Genomic DNA, 19,459 nt, shown 5'->3' with positions numbered 1-19,459 from the left:
AAAGCTATATAGTCTTCTTATTTTAAATCTTAATTTCTCTCCTACTTCTTTTATAAAGAGTATAGATTTATCTCTTAAATCTCTAGCTCCTCTTTAATAATTCTTTTTTATTTCTATAATAAGCCTCTAGTTATATTTTATAATATTATCTTAGTAAAGCTAGTAAAAGTACTCTTAGTCTTTATCTTCTATTCTACTTCTTATTTTTTCTACTTTATATTTTAATTAGTATTTTATATTAATAAGTAAAGATAATATATACTTATTCTTATAATAGATATATTTTTTACTTATATTATAATAATAGTAATAAAGATATATTCTATAGTAAAACTCTATATTTATAATAATATAATCTTTAAATAGTTCTTTATTATTTAACTTATTATAATATAAATATAAATTAGAATACTTATATAGATCTCTATTAAAAAGATAGAGAATTATAATAGTTATCTTAATAATATTATTAATCTTAAAAGTAATAAGACTAAATTTATTATTCTTAATAATCTACTTTAATATAAAGAGATATTTTAATATCTAGATAATATAATAAGTATTATATAATTAAATATAAAATATAATATATTAACTTATTTTAGATTTATAGAGAATAATTTAAATATTATTATACTTAAAGCTATATAACTTATTTAGAATAAAAGTAATTATAAGTAGTATAGTTATATATTATTTTATAATATTAGATAATTTAAAAAGAAATAAGTTAATATAGATAAAGTCTATAATTAATAACTACTTCTAAATATAATAGCCTATAATAATAAGATAATACTAAGTTATTATAAGAAAGAAAGATAAGAGGTTGATAATAAGAATAAAAGAAAGTAATAGTTAGAGAGAGAAAGAAAATATAACTAAGGCTGGTAGGAAGAAGGTCAATTAAAGTCGATCAACCTTTAATAGGGTTGTCTAGGTGGGAAGGGACAGCCTAATAATTTCAGATTTTATAGGGGGTGGGGTGAATGTAAGCAGTGAAATTTGGTTTTGACACAGTGAGCGCTCTCGACCGCCGTACCTGGTCTGGTCTGGTCACTGGTGCTAGTGGACGTGCTATCCAGTTACAAGTTCAGATTGCCCACCTGTGTTCATCACCGATCTTTCAATGTCTAATTTACATGGGCTGGACTAACGACGACTCGCCTTCCTCTACTCCAAGCCCCCCAGACCCTTTTTTTGTTGCACCGGAAACAATTGACGCAAAGATTCTTCTGTTTCGAGTCGGTCAGCACCTGTCTTTCCTACCAGCGTGTGCGTCTCTGGCAACATGTCCTTCGCGACCAACTAGAACCGGGTTTCGTCGCGGACAAAATACGAGGCAATGTCCTATGAGAGGCGCTCTATTGTGTGACCCTCTTTAATACGGCCTCTCGACTCACCTTCACACACCAACACACCCCTCGCTCCCCCTCTTACCCTGCGATACGATTCTTCCTAGGATCGCGGCCTAACAATGCCGCACTCGACATCCCCTCACCCGTCCACGCGGTCGAGATCGACGAGCCGGCCTCCCAACATGAAGCTTCACGTTGACTTTGTCGACGACAAGGAGGAAGCCACCGAGAAGTTCCCCGACTTCGACACACATGTCAATGGGACGGCACCCCAGCCGTACGGGCTGAATGGCCATGCCAACGGCGCATTGCGACCCGTCGATCGCTGGCAGGCCGCGAAAGACAGCCACACACGGGCAGTACGGTGGGGCCTCGACGAGCCACAGTCGCACTCCAAGGGCCACAGGAGGCAGAAGAGCCTGAGTGATGCCATCCGGACGATCAGGACAAGGAATGGCAGTATGAGCCAGAACGCCCACGAGATCGCTGATGCTCTCAAGGCGCCAGTGTCAGCCAAGCTCATTGTAGGTTCTCCTCGACGCTGCGCTCATGTGCGCCCGCTCGGACTGACGTGCTGTGGTTGCAGATACTATGCGTGATGTGGTACGCTTCGTCCGCACTGACCAATACCTCGTCGAAATCGATCCTGAATGCCTTTGCCAAACCGGCAACGCTGACCATGGTGCAATTTGCCTTTGTGGCCTTCTACTGCATCCTACTATCGTGGTTAGCGACCGTCTTCCCGGCCCTAAAGAGGGCCATACCAGCATTGAAGCATGGCATCCGCCCTCCTTCCCCTGAAGTGCTCAAGACCACATTGCCTCTGGCTGCCTTCCAGATCGGTGGCCACCTTCTCAGCTCGACAGCCACGGCAAAGATACCCGTGTCCCTCGTGCACACGATCAAGGGGCTGAGTCCTCTGTTCACCGTCTTCGCCTACCGATTTGTCTTCGACATCCGCTATCCCACCGCCACCTACCTGTCGCTGATACCTCTGACAATGGGCGTGATGCTTGCTTGTTCCGGCAAGCACGCATTTGGGGGCGAACTGCTGGGCATCATCTATGCACTTCTGGCCACCATCATCTTTGTGACGCAAAACATCTTTTCCAAGAAACTATTCAACGAGGCGAATCGGGCAGAGGCTGAGGGGATGACGGCCCAGTCGCGACGCCTCGACAAACTCAACCTGCTCTGTTATTCATCTGGACTTGCCTTCCTGATTACTGGACCTATTTGGTTTTGGAGCGAAGGCATCGGCATCATTGGCGATTTCCTCTACGATGGTTCCGTCGACTTGACCGCGGGCCCGGGCACCTTCGACCACGGAAGGCTTTTCGTCGAGTTCGTTTTCAATGGCACTTTTCACTTTGGCCAGAACATCCTGGCATTCATTTTGCTGTCGATGGTCTCGCCCGTCACCTACTCGGTGGCGAGTCTGATCAAGCGTGTGTTTGTCATTGTCATCGCGCTCATCTGGTTCCGAAGCCCCACGACCAAAATGCAGGCGGTGGGCATTGTTCTTACATTTTTCGGCCTGTACCTGTACGATCGCACCAAGGAGAGCAAGGCGGACCGCCGAGCAATGTCTATGGCGGATACCAAGGAATCCCTGCTGCCTCTCAACACCAAACAGCCCTTGTCGCTGGGCCAGAACGGTTCTGTCTTTGAAAGCCCCGCAAGCATGCCGGCGAATCCCCATCCATATACCAACGGCTACGCATTACCGGCAGGCAACGACAGTAAGAAGTCGGACGACCGGGGGTTGCCACAGAATGGGGGTGCTAATAATGCCACCTGGATGGCACGCGGCACGAAACAGGAGGATACCTGGCGGGCCGGCGACCAACGCGTGGGCAAAGCCTAAGTTATCTTGCTGCTTCATGAACATAGATTTTCTTTTCCGTTATGGATGGGTCGGTTGGTAACGCCTCGACGCTGGGGAATGTGGTCTACTTCTCGTATAAATATCAAGCGTTCTGGGGCTCGGTCTATATGTATGGCTCTTTACATCAAAAGAGGGAATTGCTCGGCCACCAACTTTGGTTGCTGGAAGGAGTCTACTTGGCGTTGGTACTGTATGATATAAGATGAGCTATCGGTCTCGCAGGACATGCATCGGACGGAGAATAGAGGCGACTCGTGTGTGTTATAGACACGAGCAGCAGATCAACAATTTGAAAGGATTGCCGAAGGCATGCCTTTTGTTGAAGCTATCAGATATGTGGATGCATACTTGACCTACTGATGTAAACATTGAGTACTGATAATCCAACAACATCGCTTCCATATCATTTCTCTGCATCTTTGCATTCGGGTACTTGAAGCTACAGCACATCATCCGTGGATGTGCTTGGTGCAGCATCCCTTGCACGGAGTAGGTATCCTGACGTCTGGATTGGCCGCTAATGCCGGTACCCGTGTCTTAGCGTGATTGATATTCTGCTCACCCTCCAGGGCTGCTTGTGGTAAATGTTACCACCTTAGTTTCACCCCACCTTACCCAGCAGCCCACAGTTCAGTAACCAACTGCGCTGAGAGGTAGCGCAGGCCCCAAAAAGAGTTCTACACACACCCACCTTCGACTCATCATCCATTTCACCCCTCCGTCACAGAAAGACCATTCTTCCGCGCTTCTGTTTCTCTCTGCCTTTGCCGCACGAAAGGCCTTCTCCCTGCGCTTATTCGCTTATTCGACACGGTACTGGCCACTCAACTGGACGGCTACCTACGACCATTTCAAGTGCATGCAGCAGCTCCATGATCCTCCCGTCGTAGAGAGGAGTCATGAAAACCCGAGCCTCCACCGCGGCCCCGGCCCGGCGTGCTCCACCACGAGCTGTCAAGTCTCGTGAGGTCGCTTCTGCCGGCGCATCGGCTCGCAGCTCGTCAAACCGCCGTGCTACACGAAGCGCAGCCGTCAAGATCCACCGCGCGCTGGGTGCCGACGATGAATCTGAATCCGCATCCGATGCCGAGTCGTCAGATGCAAGTAGCGGCTTCACATCTTCCTCTCATTCCGTCAAACGTACCCGTCCACTCCGGCGCAAAGCTGGGCCGGCTGCCAAGCGTCGGCGGCTACGCGCAGACGATGATGACGATACGAGTGATGGTGATGCCGATGATGACGACCTAGTGCAAAATGACGGCGCCTACCTGTCGCCATCTTCTCACGTCGATGTAGTTCGCATTGCATCTGCGGCGGTTGCGGCCAAGATGCGAAAGGGCAAGACCTCAGCTCGGACTGCCCGTGCTCGGAAAGCTTCGTCCAGGTCGACACCCAAGAAGGCTAGGCGTGCAGAAGCGCCTGGGCCGGCTTTCATTGAGAACAAGGTTGTTCCTGCATGGAACCGCCTTCCATACTTGATCCTTGTCCAGATTTTCACGTTCGCTTCGGCGCCGTTGAGCAAATCAGACAATGTACGGCTACTGTTGGGCCTGAGCAGGACATGTCGTGCATTCGCCGAACCAGCTCTGACAGCGTTGTACAAGTCCCCGCCGATCCTAACCATGCCTATGGCGCACGGCCTGGCGGCACTGCTGGAACGAAACCCTTCAGAGACTATGTTCAACTACCGCCAGAAGATCGAGTCGTTATGTGTTGAAGTTGGCGGAATCGCGACTCTCACATACAGAGGCCAGCACCTCGATATTACGGCAATGGTTGCCAGGTGCCCCCGCCTGGTTGACGTCGCGCTTTCTCACCGAAAGGATGAGGCGCCCTTCCGCAGCCTGGATGATAACCTGAAATGGACATATCCGTCTGCGTTGCTGAAGGCGTTGGGTCCGACTGAGCCTGGCGACAGCAACGGCACCCTGTCTTTGAGACTGAAGAGCTGGCGATGGAACTGGAGAATGATGCCACGCGAAATGTCATTCGACGAGCTCAGGATTCTACACATGTCATCCTGCCTCAGCACCTTGAGAAGTGTCACATTTGTAAACTACCAGCGACCGTCGCTGCAGGCCAAAGACGCCGAGGATCCGGAGGTCGTTGCTCAAGATCAAGCCGCCGCCGAGGCACTCGCGGGCTGTATCGGCGCATTACCCAACCTCACCCATCTGGCCATCGAGTCCTCCACTGCGGCAAACGAGCTGCTTCTTCCGCTTCTACCAAAGCAACTGCAGCATCTCGAGCTCGTCAACTGTTGGGATGTGACGGCGGAGCATTTCGCCGAATATTTGTTGACACACGGTAGTCAGCTTCGATACCTAACTCTGAACCACAACCAGTCTCTCAGCCTCGAGTTTCTGCCCATTCTTGGAGAAGCCTGCCCCAACCTGCGCGGCCTTCGTATGGATCTGATCTACTACAACCATCACGAGTTTTATAACGACTCCAACCCGCTCTATGCGCAGCTGCTCTCATCGACGCAGGTCCCCAACTGGCCGCGCAGCATCGAAGTCATCGAACTGGAACAGCTGCGTAAGTGGGATGCTGAAGCAGCCGAGATGTTTTTCCAGTCCTTGGTCGACAGCGCCCCAAATCTGCCAATGCTACGGCACCTCTCCATCAAGGCGATGCTCGACATCCCATGGCGGCAGCGGAGTGAGCTGCGGGACAAATGGGTTGCTAGACTCGATGCTGTCTTCCGGCGCAAAAGCGAGCCGCCCCTCCCTATCTACAGCTTACGTGTCGATGAGGTCCAGGAGCCCCAGACGCCTCCCAAGAAACGCATTCATCCGAGTGCGAGCCAAACACCGTCACGACGGAGCAATCGCATCGCAAATGTCAATTCACGGCCATCGTCTCGCGGCAGCAGCACCGCACGGGGTCTCAGGAAGCTTGACGGGGAGGCGTTCTCCTACCGTGAACCGGACACTGATGAGGACTTGGGAGAGTCCGACTCAGCGCCGGAAAACGCACTTTCTTCTTCCACCAGTGACGGAGGGGCTAGTCCGGCCGTGGCAGAGGGTGCAGAGAAGAGTGAGGTGTTCATCCACGGGATGTGCGAAGTGGTCGACATCCGCTTCGACAATCAAAAACCACGAGAGGAGCAGTGGGGCATGGATGACTTCCTGGACAGCGAGAATGGCAACTCGGATGAAGACTGGACGGGCGACAACAATGTTGACGAGGAGGCCGAGTATGCTTGGTGAACAGATGACTGCGGGGAGTCTGGGAGGGGTACGTGGTGGGAAAAAACAGGAGTTCGCGGTATGAGGGCTTTCGACAATTGCTTTAGGATCCTGGCTAGACCTGGTACGAAGTGCACGAGATGCCTGCGGAGGTGGCTTGGACGGCGCTGGGAGTTAGGGAAGACTAAAGTCGCATCAAAATGTATAGTCGGAATTGTACTCTAGGATTTGCTACAATATGGTGGGAATGATGTTCGTCAACGGTGTAGACTGTCACGGTGATGCTGGCTTATAGTAACTAATTGGAACTACATCTACCTACGTTGATGTCTTCGTGGCCTTTCTTTTTTTTCTTCTCTTCTCTTATTTTTTTTTCTGAAAAAAAAAAAAAAAACAGCAGCTTAACGTACAAGGGGCTTAAGATGATGAAAGGATAGCAGAGAAACGAAAACATGGCCATGATACACACATCCATCTCTTGAGAAATACCTGGTAGATGCCTCCCTGAGCAACTTACACACATCAAGCCAGATGAATGAGGCGTCTGACTGGTTGGTTTCCATGGGGGATAGAGAGTGACATGCTGAAGTGGTGATGCCACTCACATCAGGGCTGGTACCATCCTACCGCGACTGCGCTAAGAGGGGTCTACTTGTCAAGACACGTGAGAGCGGGAGCGCTGATTGGCAGGGGCCAGCAAGGCAACCTGCGTCGGTGGGACGCCCTGGCTCCGGCTGGGCAGGCGCCAATGCCAGAGCTCTCGTCTCTCCGGGGCGAGTGCCCAGGGACCTTTTTTTTCTGGGTCGTTGTTGCTGCTACTGCACGCGTCTCCCCTGTTCCGCCGACCAAGACTCGACTTCGACATTCGCTTTCTCTGGCTGTGGAGGATGCGCCGTCGATATCTCTCATCTCATTGCGCATCACGAGTGCATCACCACCCGTGATTCAAAGAGACGCCCAGAGTCTGGTATCAACGTGTGGAACCCCCCTCCCTCCCTCATTTCTAGTTTTCTCATTTCCTTCTCTCATTTTGTTCTCATTTTCCTATATAGCCCGGCGTTGCTGGACCCCCATCACATCCACGCTCTCCCCTGCCGTGTCCTGACGGAGAAGCAGTGACAACAGCGGCGCCTCAAGTGGTTGCTCACCTTGACGCTCCATTCTGAGTGTAGTACTGTTGGGAAAGAGGATGGAAGCAGGCGCCATTCTTCATCTTGAGGCGGTTTTATCAGTCATATAAGACGGCGAAAAGCTCACGCGCCGGCAGGCAGTGGTCCTTCACAATCGCCAATAGGGATCTCTCTAGTCTCCGTGGCTCACCTCTCCGTCAGCACGCACGACCCAGCGCACCAGGCCGCCGCATCGCAGACGATCTGTGAGACTTCTGGAGGCGGCGACTGCCGCGCTTTGGGGAAAGCCTTTGGCGTCTCTCTGTGTGCGCACCTGTTTGCTCATTGCGTTTGGCGTTATCATCTTGCATTGCATCACATCAAAGCGCTCACAGCGATTCTTTTGGCCATCCTTTTGCGCCCTGCATCCCTCTTTGAACCAGGTCCAAACCACTTGGTCTTCCAGTGAGGAGAGGATAGGTCAAAAACTTCAGTGGTCGGCTGCCCTAGGATCTTCTACAGTCCTCATTGAGGCCCGCCCTTGTGCTTGACCCTCGAGTTGAAGCCGATCTTTCTCTTGAGGCGCACCGGTCTCTCCGTCTTCATTCTCTGGAGCTGTAACACTCGTGTTATGAGAACGCTCTGAATCGGTGGTCCTTTCTCTCCAGCGCAGGTCAACACACGTGCCTAGGTGGCCTGAAGCACGTTCATCACTGCCCGCTCACCTACTCCACCGCAGTCATGGCAGCGTTCTCCTCACAACACCGCCTTCCGTTCCTTCATAGGAACTGGATCACGGCGCTCAACTCGTGGCAAAACTTGGGAAGCAAACCCTCTCCGCCTTCTGCCACCCCTGGACACGAGCCGCTCAAGGAAGAATTCGACATGGGTTTCTATTCACGTCCTGCCAAGCGTAGGCGCGTGACCGAGTCCACGCCTGTGTCTCTGTCAGACCCTGATACGAGCTTGACGCCCGAGCAAAGCATGGATCAGTCGTATGGACAAGTCCAAGGCTCACCAAACCATGCAGACGACATCGAGCGCGCTCTGCGTGTCGATATTCTCAAAATTGAACACAGGGAATCTTCGCGCGTCAAGTTTGACAGGGCCTACAGCCGGATCGGCGATCCCACTGGGAGCACTGATGCTTTGAGTACCCAGGCCCGGTGCAGGATCACCATCTTTTGCGAAAGGCAGGGCGGCCTGCAGATCTTGCACTGTGATAGCCAGATCTGTACCCTGAAGGCCTTCAAAAATCCTGTTGGGCCTTCGCAGATGGCCCGAGTTTACGGTGCCAAGCCCTTCATAATCCCCAAGGACAAGATACTCATCATGCGTGAGGACGATGCAGTCTTTGATCTGGCCGATTCCTACACCCTCCAGGTCGAGCTCGAGTCAGCTGGAGCCGCCGACTGGCCACCCATCAACGTTATCTCGCCCGTGAACGATGTGCATATGTTTTCGCAGCGAAGCGTTCCCCCGCGCCACTGGGTGCTGTGCTCAACGGTCTACGACTTGTTTGGACCAGCCAGATCTCACGCTCCCGTCAAGCTCAGGAAAGGACCCCAGCAGGGCTTGTCGACCGATTTTGTCATGACAGTTGATGCCCGTTGGACCACAGGCTTCTCGCAATCACTGGTGAACAAGCACAACGAGAAGGGCGTCTTGCCATCAATCACTGTGTTTGACCCTAATGAGAAAATCCCAGAGGATGTCAACGGTCACGGCAGCGGCGTTTCCAACGGGACAAATGGCCTGCACGAAGTCAATGGTGTCAATGGCGATGGCATGGTTCTGGACGACGACGACGAGGAAATGGATGGCGAGCTGACCCCTAGCCGATCGCTTCGCACTAGGGGTGGTGACAAGGTGTACAACTTGAAAGTCCTTAGCGACAAGGCCCAAGGCAAAGAGCGCCGCAAGCGGAGGAAGCTGGAGAAGCTGGCCAAGGCCGGCAATAGCATCACGTACTTCTTCCCCGAAGAGCACTTTCCTGTGGACGGCTTTGTGTGCTGCCTCTGTCTTGCCCCAACACAGAATCTCACCCAGCTACGAGCTCACTTCCTCAGCCATCCCAACTATCAATTTGACCTTGAGGGCGCGGGTGGCCGTGGGGGACTTGCCATTGCCGTGTCGCACAGCACCGAGCGGCCCGGCTCGCCTTTGTGGCCAAAGGTTTACCAACTGGGCAGGGCTACCAAGCCGCTTGACTTGGACAAGCTCATAGACGGTGACGAATCATGGGTCACGTCGAGGTATGGTCCAGACAATGATGCACCGACAAAGCCGACGGTCGCAAGGGTTCCTCAGGTAAGTTCTCGGGCCAGATCTTCAGACGTGTGCCATCATGTAAGAGCATGCCAACGGACTAACAATTTGTCCTAGAAACTCTCCACTCGCCGCAAGGACAACAGTCTAGTTGTACCCAGAACGAAGCAGCCTCTGTTCGATTTCCTGAGCAAGGCACTTCTCGAGCCGGGCAGCGAGATCCGTCCCGTTGTTGCAGACGACACTTGGCTCATCAATAAGCACCGCGATACTGTCCAGGACTTCTCTGATGTGGACCCTCCAGAGAAAGAGTACATCAAGGAATGGGATGCCTTTGTCCTCAGGAAGCGAATCTCCTCTGATGCGTACATCCCGCGTGCAATGCTCGCATTTGTCACCGAGAAGGCCCAGTGGCTGGTAGAGTCCCCATCCCGAACCATCGAGTTCGGCAAGCATCTGAGTGTCTTGATCGCGAGGAATGTATTGGACAATCAGACGGTCAGCGATGCGCTTGCACGCATTGCCGAAGCGAGAAGCAAACTTGAGGACCGAAACTCCAACTTGAAGCCGACCGCCAGTTCGCCAAAGGAGTCTCCATACAAGAGCTGCAATGGATGCACAGTCTGTGGGCTGCCCGTGCGCGGCCCTTCGCTTTTGATCTGCTCGAACAAAGTGAGTATCGATGGAACCCCAGTCGATCGCGTGGCTATGAAAACCACAGTTGGCTGACAGGACTTGGCGCAGGATTGCACAAAGCGATTATATCACGATGACTGCATACGCAAAACGGCAACAGTGCCGGTCGACAGCCCCAGCTGGCTCTGTAACAGCTGTGCGGAGCCCGCCGCGGAGAATTCCAATCCAAGCAAGTAGGAGAGCAGGAGGCTTCGTCGTGGCGAAATTCGATGGGTGGCATCCTCAGCAAATCGACCTGATCCAGCAACCTCGAGGCGATGATTATTCAATGCTGTGACGTTGTAAGCATACTGATCATGGAAAAGCTTGGAGCCCTGTCCCGGAGTCTTCCTTCATGGAGCCTTTGAAACAAAAGCATGCCCATGTACCAAATCTCAGCTGTGATGGGGACTGGTAGTTGGTCATGACGACCTAGATGAGAACGCGTTTCAACACCAAGGTGCCATGGTCCTTTGTTTTGTATAACACAGTGGATGACGAGAATAGCAGCGGATGAGCACGTAGCGCTAGTTTTAATACCAATAATTACAGCATCAATGCTTGGAATGGTTCAGTGGAATCTCAACGCTTCTCTACGCCAAGATAGATCCCAGGATTCGTCGTCAACAGTGGAATAGGTTGGGCTTGGGCACCTCCAGCAACGACCAAGGGATAGAACTCATACCAAAGGTGTATCACTCGAATTAACATATAAATGCTTTGTGTGTGTGTACATGATCTTGTAGCCAATTTCATACAGCCGTCACCAGTTGCTAGGAGTTAGAATCAGTCATGAACGCCTGCTGTTTCTGAAGTTTTTGTCCGTAATATACTTGAATAGAAATCAACAGATATAGGATGCGGGATGGAATTACGAGACTTACTTCTGGGAGACCAACTTTCATAATTAGTTGTCAGTGACGTAAGAGAACTCGTTGAATTTTGTGCGTGAGCCGCGAGGCTGAAGGGGCGACGACTATAGACAACGAAACACGGACAAAAGGTCAACAACAAAATTGTGCAGTTCCTCATTTGAGATCAATCCGAATCGGCCTCTACAAATGGACACGCGACAAGTCTTTGTACACTGGCAGATTGTCCCGGAGTCTGTTGGACATGGGTCGATATAGAGGAATGAAGAGTTGTGGGTTGACTGTGGTAGCTCTTGTGGCGCCGAAAGACTATAAGAAATACGACATAGCCTCATCGCCGCTATACAAGTACGTGGTGCCGTGTTTGAAAAACCACGCGTCTTCGTGGCTCGGCATCTCGAATTTGATCTCGGAGAGAGTGCTCGTGGTTCTCTCCATCGTTTCGAACCTGGCCGGGCAGGCCGTGACCCTGACTTCCTTTGAGGAAGGTTGGGACAGTTGTGTTCATACTGAGAGGTCGCGGTCGTACATGTGATCTCACGCATCATTTACAAGACGAATGTGACTGCGGACTTGTCATGGTCAGTTTGAAACGTGTTACATTCCATTCGTCAGTCTATTCGTTTCGGGTGAGCCGGCTTGATGTCGTGGTTGTATTTCGAGCAGGTTCTTTCTGACCGGACGAACGACTTGGGGGGACCTGATTCACAACGTGGATATGAGACACAAACGAATTCATTGAAGCAAAAAATGGTTTCGTCATCATCAAATGCTTACTCGGGCCTTCTGCCTTTCCTCCGCTTTACTATCTTTTCGCCTCGTTTACCTACAAGACTCCGAGGACTTTATGCAACAACTACTAATAACAGCAACTAGAGAGACGTTGGAGGCAAGACTCGATGGCCGAGCTTGACAGCCCCAGGGATATCATCATGAGAAGAAAGAAGAAGAAAAACAGAATATAACAAAGAGGGCCCATCCACTTCCCAGAAAAAAACAAAACGACAAACATCCTGGGCCCCTCCCTCCGCCGGCGATCCCCTTTCGCACCCAATTCCGGCGCCAACGCGGGGATGAGAACGATTAAACACCGCCTCCTGAAACCGTGGGTTGGAGAGAAACCGAGAACGAACAAAAGAACCAAATAACGCCCTGTTTCTCCTCTTTCCATGTCGCCACCAAGCTTTGCCGTAGAAAACCACATATGCTTCCCCTCCTAAAAATTCTCCCAGCCACTCTTGTATGTATGTGTTGTTGATAAAAAAAAACTCTCCAGTCCCCAGTGCCGAGTGAAGCGACCCGCTTCGTATATCGTGTCATAATACATCACAGCCAAAAAAGACAATCAAACAAACAGAGACATGCTCGCTAAATCGTGATATCACACCATTATCAGGTCCGCTATCCTTTGATCGGGGAGGGATACGGCGACTCCTTGGCCGGAAGGCCCCGGGGGGGAAATCAGGGCAGCACAATCTCGGGCCGCCAACTGCTGCCTTCCTTGTCGGCCCACTTGCGGATGACAGGGAGCAGCACGCGGACCACCTCGTCGGCGCCGTACCACGGCCCCACCGTGGCCTTCATGCCCTCGTCGGCGATGCCCAGAAGGCACTGGTACGCCTCGGCCCAGGCCTCGCCCCGCTTGCGGTTCAGCTTGACGAGCTTCGGGCCGGCCACCTGCGCGGCGTCCTGGCTCGAGATGGAGCTCGCGCTGTAGGCGTCGGCCAGCTGCTCGAGGCACACGGCGCGGAGCTGCACCGCCAGCGCGTCGAGCGGCTGGTAGGCGCGCGTGAAGTTGCGCAGCTCCACCAGGTGCGGCAGCAGGTCCTCCCAGGGCTTGAAGTCGCACGCCTTGCGGTCGAGCGCGCGCGCCTGGTTGAGCGACTTGAAGGCGATCATGTAGGCCATGACCATCTCGAGGCTGAGCGCGGCGACGCGCTTGCGCTCCGACGGCGTCAGCAGGCTCAGGAACTCGCCGCTGCGGGAGCTGGCCCCGCGGGCCTTGATGATGTTGTCGCGGTCGTGCTTGAGCTTGGTGCCCAGGCTCGTAAACTGGGCATGTCGGCTGCGCAGAGTGCTCGACGACGGGGCCACGGCGCCGTTCTCGCCGCTGTGGCTCGTGGGTGGCCGATCGTTGGTCCCCGGTGTTAGCGTTGTGCTGTCTCCGGGGGTTTGCGCCGTCTGCGAGTTGCTCGAGGGGCCGCGGGACATGGAGTACGTCTTGACCGGCGTCGAAGGCGCTGCCAGCGACTTGGAGGCGACAGTCTTGTCGGACGAAGTCTTGGGTCGCTTGACTGCGATCGCGTCTTCGACGAGATGCTTTCGAGCTGGCGGAGGAGTATCCTCCATGCTCTCGGAACGTTCTTTCCGTCGCGCATCCTTCTCGTGTGTTGGTGGCAGAGCCAGCAGCCGCTGAACTCGCAGAGCATTCCTCTTCTTGTATTTCAGGGTGACAATCAGGCTCGGTTTCTGAGGCGCCCGCGGCCTATCTGCATCGTCATCTTGCGGGGCGCGCGACTTCTTTATGCTGCCAGGGCTCTCAGACGATTGCCTGGTGCCCTGACTCGAGTCGCCTTTGGAAGACGTTCGCTTCATTCGAGCAATTTCTTGCTCCAAAACCGGCGGTAAGGTCGGGGAAAGGAGAGGCGGGATGATGGAAGAATGCTTCTGCTTCTGGGACGAGTTTGTGTCCGACTTGATCGGCTTGGGTGGCGCCTTTAATGCCGTATTTCCTTCCGTTGGTCGCTTTCTGGGGCTCTTGGGGCCGCGATCCTCGCCTAGAGGCAGCCGGAGAGGCGACAGTAACGGCGGTACTGTTGATTTTCCTCCACTGTCTGGTTTCTTTGGCGTCGTTTGACTGCTGCTTGTATTTTGCGACTTGGTCCCGTTCACCACAGGGCGTGGTGATGCTCCTGTTGGTCGCGCGCCATCTTTGCCTCCTTCCAGATTGCTCCGACCATTCGCGAGTAACTTGTTATCCCGGTTCGGCTGCTTGGTCTGCGTGCTCGCGCTGTCCTGCGAGCCGCGTTGGGTATCGGATCGGGGGGTGTGAACTCGGTCAACTTGGGAGACAGAGTCAGACTTGTTTCGTTTCTGCGGGCGAGGACTATCGTCGTGGTCCGCGGAACGCTTCTTGTTCTCGAGGCTTGGGCTCGGAGCGCCGATTGGGGCTGTCTTGAGCTTTGACCTAGAAGAAGGGACACCACTGTTAGCGATTTTCCAGTTTTTGCCTTGCATGAATGGTCGAATTACCTCTCGCCGTTGATTTCCTGCCGCGGCGCAACCTTGGCATCTTGTCTGTGGCCTGAGGCTTTGCTCGAAAGCTCCTCTCGCCTGGGCCCGTCCCTCGAGGGCTTGCCCTCACCGCTTTGCGATTTCGCGTCGGTTGCTCTCGGCGCCGACGCGCCTGAATCGGGAGGCGACTCTGACAACTTCTTCTGTTTATTTTGGTAGTCCTTGAAGGACATCTTGGTGACTGCCTTCTTCATCTCGGGTCGACTGCCGGCATGTGCCGAGTCGTTGTTGCTGGCGGTGGCACTCTCTGGTTCTTGCCGAATATCATAGTATGGGCGGGTGAGGAGGACGCCGCGGTCGGCGTCGGACAGGTATGTGGAGTACTGCAGCCTCGAATTGTGCTGCCACAAGGTCGTGGGCTCAGGATATCGCTCGGTAGGCGAAAGGGCGAGATGATGCGGCTGTTCGGGCAAGAAGTGCTGAGCGAGTTTTCTCACCTTCTTTCTCGCACCATCCATCTTCCTAAGGTGTCATCCGCATGCGGTGACAAGTGCAAAAGAACCAGCAAGAGTAAGGGAAGGAGACCACACAAGGTGGCCGGCGCGACGAATATGTGTCGGTCGAGCTGAGGTCGGCGCGAGAGAAGACAAAGACGCGGAGGGTCTCAAGTGCTGCGTTGCTTTGTTTAGGTCGCAGATGGACACTGGAGCAGAGCGCCAAGCTCTCTCCTTTGCCCGGGGCTATTGTTTTCAACTGCAAGTGATGATCTCGAACAAGGCACACCAGTGACAAAGGAGTCCACAAGGGCTCCTGCTCTGGGGAGTTCGTGCGTGGTGAGAGAGCTCCGGCGGCGGCGGGCGGTGGGATCGCGAATTGGCAGGCGAGAAACTGCGGAGACCGAGTTAGCAAATGGGCCGACGATAGACGAATGCGCTCGGAGCGGAGGGACCACGCGAGCCATCAGCACGCCATCAACAGGGAGAAGGCCGGCTTACGGATTGAATGGGACGCTCAGATCTGTCTGGCGAGTCTCGCGGAGCTCACAGAATGGCGATTTGTCTGACAGCGGGCTTATCCGTCCAGCCTCTAAAACAGCGGCCTGGTCGCGACGGTCCGTACGGGCGCATCCCCCATAAGTGAAAGCCGGCGCTCGAGCGACCTCATGCGACACGGGCCAGACGATCCTGGGTCGAGCGGCTGATCGAGCTATCGGTCAATGGCGGCGGCAGAAATTGAGTGCAGTGCGTCGCCGGGGGGGGGGGGTAGAGAGATGAGGCACGAGAGAGAGTGAGAGAGGGTATGAACCAGGGTATGGATCAAGGTGTGGGTGGTGGTGGTGGTGGTGTGTGATGTGTGTAGGGTGGTGGTCGTTGTGGTGTAGACGAGCTGGAGGTAACTATGGCGGCAGGTTAGTTGGTAGCGGCAGCGGGTAGCATGGAAAAAGACCCACGGAGTAGGTACCTAATGGAGGGAGGACAGCGGACGCGGTAGTGGGCTTTTTGCGGGCTTTAGCGTGGTACAACGCAACTTGCAAGGCTAGCGGGGGGCACTCGGTGTTGGCTTGCTCTGTTCTCTGCATGGGTCGGCACGCGGCTGAGTCGAATCGACTGGAGCAAGGCTACCTACCGTACTTTACACATCTACATCTACCTACATCAATGTCGAGCACGTTGATCAAAAGGTGGTCGTCCCCCGTGGAGTACATATATTTTTCATAACCTGGACCCAGCTGGCCGTGAGACTGACCCGCCCGCGACCAAATCAGACTATCTCAAGGTCCTCAACCCACGCGGGACTTTAGCGCCAGGCACACACTACCTAGGTACCCAAGTACCTATTCCAATTGTCACGGCTGGCCGAAAGAGTCCATCCATGGATCTCCATCACGGCAGGTAGCCAGGTAGCCGTCGGCCGCCACACCCGTACCAGAAGCAGAAGCAGAAGCAGAAGCAGAAATAGAAGTAGAAGTAGAAGTAGAAGTTTGATCCCCAATTGCTAATCTATGAAATACAGGTAGTCTGCAGTACCCACGCAGACGGATTCACGAATACGTACATGTTTCTCTCATATGCACACAAGGCCGCCGACCCACGTTTTATGGTATGGCAAAAGAGAACGTTGTCGATCCATTCTTGCCCAGATTTGCAGAATGCGCCTTGCTCGCCCCCGGCAGCATCGTCTCTGGTGATGCCGTCCAAAAAAACAACAACCCAGCCCTTGCCATTCGACCTGGCCTTCTCCGTGCCTGTCGGGTATCTCAAAACCGAAACAAGAAAAGAAACCATTCGGCTTGGTAATGAAGCATACACGAGAAGAGAAAATGACGAAACTCCAAAGCGCCTTGATTAACGCCGAGCCTGATGCCGTACTCCGTATGCATGCGCCACTCCATGTCGTAGGGACTCCCTCCTAATTCGGGGAAATGCTCACCGACGCTGATGGACTCCGCCCACCATGCCCATTGGCCCTATCAATTCCATTGATATGCTCCAACTTGCGTTTCTTGAGCGCCTCCTTCGCCGTGCTCTCGTACTTGCGACCTGTCTTGATCATCTCGTCGCCGTTTTGCTTCACAAGTCGGTACAGACTGTGATTTGATTCGCGAAGCAGGCTGACCTCGTCCCGCGAGGACGCTAGGTCCCGACTTGCCGTTTCCAGCTTTGACTCTAGCTCCTCCAACTTGCTGATGGCTTGTGCCAGGCTGACTTGGATCTGGCGTTGATCCGGGTAAAGCTGCTCCATGTGACCGGCAATGTGCTGGAAGAGCTCTTTGGTAGTCATGTTGTTGACTCTCATGTCCAGAGTTTCCACCATGAGACCGATACTATCGCACCTGGCATCAAAATGTTGCCTCAGCGGCTTGATAGCCTTTTCCACCTCGGAGCCGAGCCTAGCATCCTCCTTGTTGTGTGAGGCTCTCAGGTCCTCTACTTCCTTCTTCAGAGCTTCCAAGCATGCATCAAGGTCCGCGCGCTGTTGGTCGATGCGACCTCCCGTCCTATCCACCTGAGCCTGGATCTGTTCCAAGGAGATTGCATCGGCCGCCGGGCTTGTAGTCACGGGTGGGTTCTGTGCCATGGACTTGACTGTCTCCATGTCCTCCTCGAGCGATGTCGTGCGCTGCCGCAACACATCCACGAAACCACCAAAGGTCTGAATGATGCTATCCTGAGCATGGTGTAGCTTTTCGGCTTTGCTGTTGGCTTCTGATGCCAGTCTCTTGGCCGTATCCAGAGCCACTTGCTGCGCCTTGATGCTTGCTTCCAATGTAGGTTTCTCGAAGGCAAAAAAGTCCGCGGTTGATTTAAGGTTATCGACATCAACCTCCGAGATCAATTCGTCATGCGAGTGCAGAGTTGTATCCACCTCATCCAGTCTCGTTTCGTGCTTGTCCGTTGCGCTCCTCAAGGCCTGAAGCTGCTCGCCTTGCTGCTTGACCTCACCGACCAACTTATTGACCGTCTCCATAAGTTGGTCGATCGTTGCCGACTTGGCCACATTCTCCTTTTGGACAGACTCGAGTTCCGCTTTCAGTGTTGAGATTTCCTCTGTCGCCCCTGGGCCTTTCTCCTCGGCTCCGCTAACGTGCCCTGCAGCCTCGGTGTCCAGGTCCTTGCTCTTGAGGTGTTCAATATCGGTTTTAAGTGTGCTGATGTCCACCTTATGTGCCTCAAAGTCGGTCTTGAGGTTCTTGAGGGAGCTGATGTCGATTTTATGGGCCTTCATCTGAGCATCGAGCTTCTGAAGTCCTACATCCAACGGCGATGGCGGCCCGATTTCTCCAGGCTCTTTGCATGTAGGAGCATAGGAGGAGTCATCCTGTTGTGTGACCCGGCGAGCCAGGCTCTCAAAGAGCTTAGTGAGCTCCTGTTCATAGGATTTGATGTGGATTTCGACTTGGGTAAGATTCTCTTGTGCAGTCGCCAAAGACTTTGCACACATCTCGGATACAGAGGCAAACTCCGTCTGGCGCGCGCGGTCTAGTTCGGCCTTCTTTTTCTTCACGATCGACTTTATGTGGGCACGGTCCTGTTTAGCTCGGATGAACTTGTCCAAAAAACCCATAGCCTTCCACAAGATATCAACGATGGGTTTATACATCGGGCTTAACTCATGCTCTGAGACAGAAGCTCGCGAAGGGCCCGGGCTCGATGCTGCGTGGCGATTAGTATATATCCGATACTTGTAATGGGGAAAGCGAGGTTCATAGACACCAATCACCCCATTATGTACAGGAGTCTAATGATCTTAGAACTTACAGGCGCTGCTGGTTCCATGGGATTTGGATTTTGGTGGGAGATTAGGTCGTGGCCTATCATGGCTTCCTCCGTCGAGCTGGTCTCTCGGGCGCTGGTCAGAAGCATTTCTAGGGCGCTGCGCGGCACCTTTGCCGTCTCTATGCGGGGCGAAGTCTCGTCTAGAGTAAACGTCGGAGGACCGACGGCGGTCATAAAGGTCGTAACGCTCCCCATACGACATGGCTGCTCATCGGGGAGCCGGCATGGGCCGCTCTAGATACCGCTGTCGGTGCTTTATGGTGATACCAAACTTTCCAGCGCCCAAAGAGCAGATTTGAGTCGATCAATGGTGGCCTGGAAGTCTGGGTGCAACAATGTGGGAAAAAGTGGTGGGGGCTGTCTTTTGGAGTTGACGCACGCGCGTTTGATTAAATCAGATGAGACGCGACTGCAGGTTGTCGAGGGGATAGGGGGAGGGAGAAAAAAAAAAGAAAAGCCACTGAATGATAAAGTGAAAAAGAGGAGGCGCAAAACAAGAAGACGACTTCCTTCCCCTTCAGTTCAGTTTGGGGACATGAGCACGAAGAGATAGGTAGAAACTGAAAGGTTGCCCCCCTCCTTCATGC

General features: G+C 53.0%; 5 protein-coding genes across 5 annotated transcripts; 3 read left to right on the top strand and 2 right to left on the bottom strand.

Moving 5' to 3' along the window:
* Positions 1-1,477: 1,477 nt before the first annotated feature.
* E0L32_006417 (uncharacterized protein) lies at positions 1,478-3,225 on the top strand (the record flags this gene model as incomplete). Its single annotated transcript, XM_031141048.1, has 2 exons — positions 1,478-1,882; positions 1,945-3,225. 2 exons carry the CDS (start codon positions 1,478-1,480, stop codon positions 3,223-3,225), a joined length of 1,686 nt encoding a protein of 561 aa, XP_030994928.1.
* Positions 3,226-4,145: 920 nt separating this feature from the next.
* E0L32_006416 (uncharacterized protein) lies at positions 4,146-6,458 on the top strand (the record flags this gene model as incomplete). Its single annotated transcript, XM_031141047.1, has 1 exon — positions 4,146-6,458. One exon carries the CDS (start codon positions 4,146-4,148, stop codon positions 6,456-6,458), a length of 2,313 nt encoding a protein of 770 aa, XP_030994927.1.
* A 1,829-nt stretch (positions 6,459-8,287) lies between these two features.
* E0L32_006415 (uncharacterized protein) lies at positions 8,288-10,543 on the top strand (the record flags this gene model as incomplete). The annotated part of the gene is made up of 2 exons (XM_031141045.1): positions 8,288-9,856; positions 9,932-10,543. 2 exons carry the CDS (start codon positions 8,288-8,290, stop codon positions 10,541-10,543), a joined length of 2,181 nt encoding a protein of 726 aa, XP_030994926.1.
* A 2,279-nt stretch (positions 10,544-12,822) lies between these two features.
* On the bottom strand, positions 12,823-15,113 carry E0L32_006414 (uncharacterized protein; the record flags this gene model as incomplete). Its single annotated transcript, XM_031141044.1, has 2 exons — positions 12,823-14,566; positions 14,614-15,113. The coding sequence occupies 2 exons, from the start codon at positions 15,111-15,113 to the stop codon at positions 12,823-12,825; spliced, it is 2,244 nt and encodes a 747-aa protein (XP_030994925.1).
* A 1,891-nt stretch (positions 15,114-17,004) lies between these two features.
* Positions 17,005-19,074, bottom strand: E0L32_006413 (uncharacterized protein; the record flags this gene model as incomplete). The annotated part of the gene is made up of 2 exons (XM_031141043.1): positions 17,005-18,749; positions 18,855-19,074. 2 exons carry the CDS (start codon positions 19,072-19,074, stop codon positions 17,005-17,007), a joined length of 1,965 nt encoding a protein of 654 aa, XP_030994924.1.
* Positions 19,075-19,459: the final 385 nt, after the last annotated feature.

Source organism: Thyridium curvatum (genome assembly GCF_004353045.1).
Source record: "Thyridium curvatum strain D216 chromosome Unknown NODE_36_length_377547_cov_81.061009, whole genome shotgun sequence".
Classification (NCBI taxonomy): Eukaryota; Fungi; Ascomycota; class Sordariomycetes; order Thyridiales; family Thyridiaceae; genus Thyridium; species Thyridium curvatum.
This window is presented reverse-complemented; position numbering and strand designations above follow the sequence as displayed.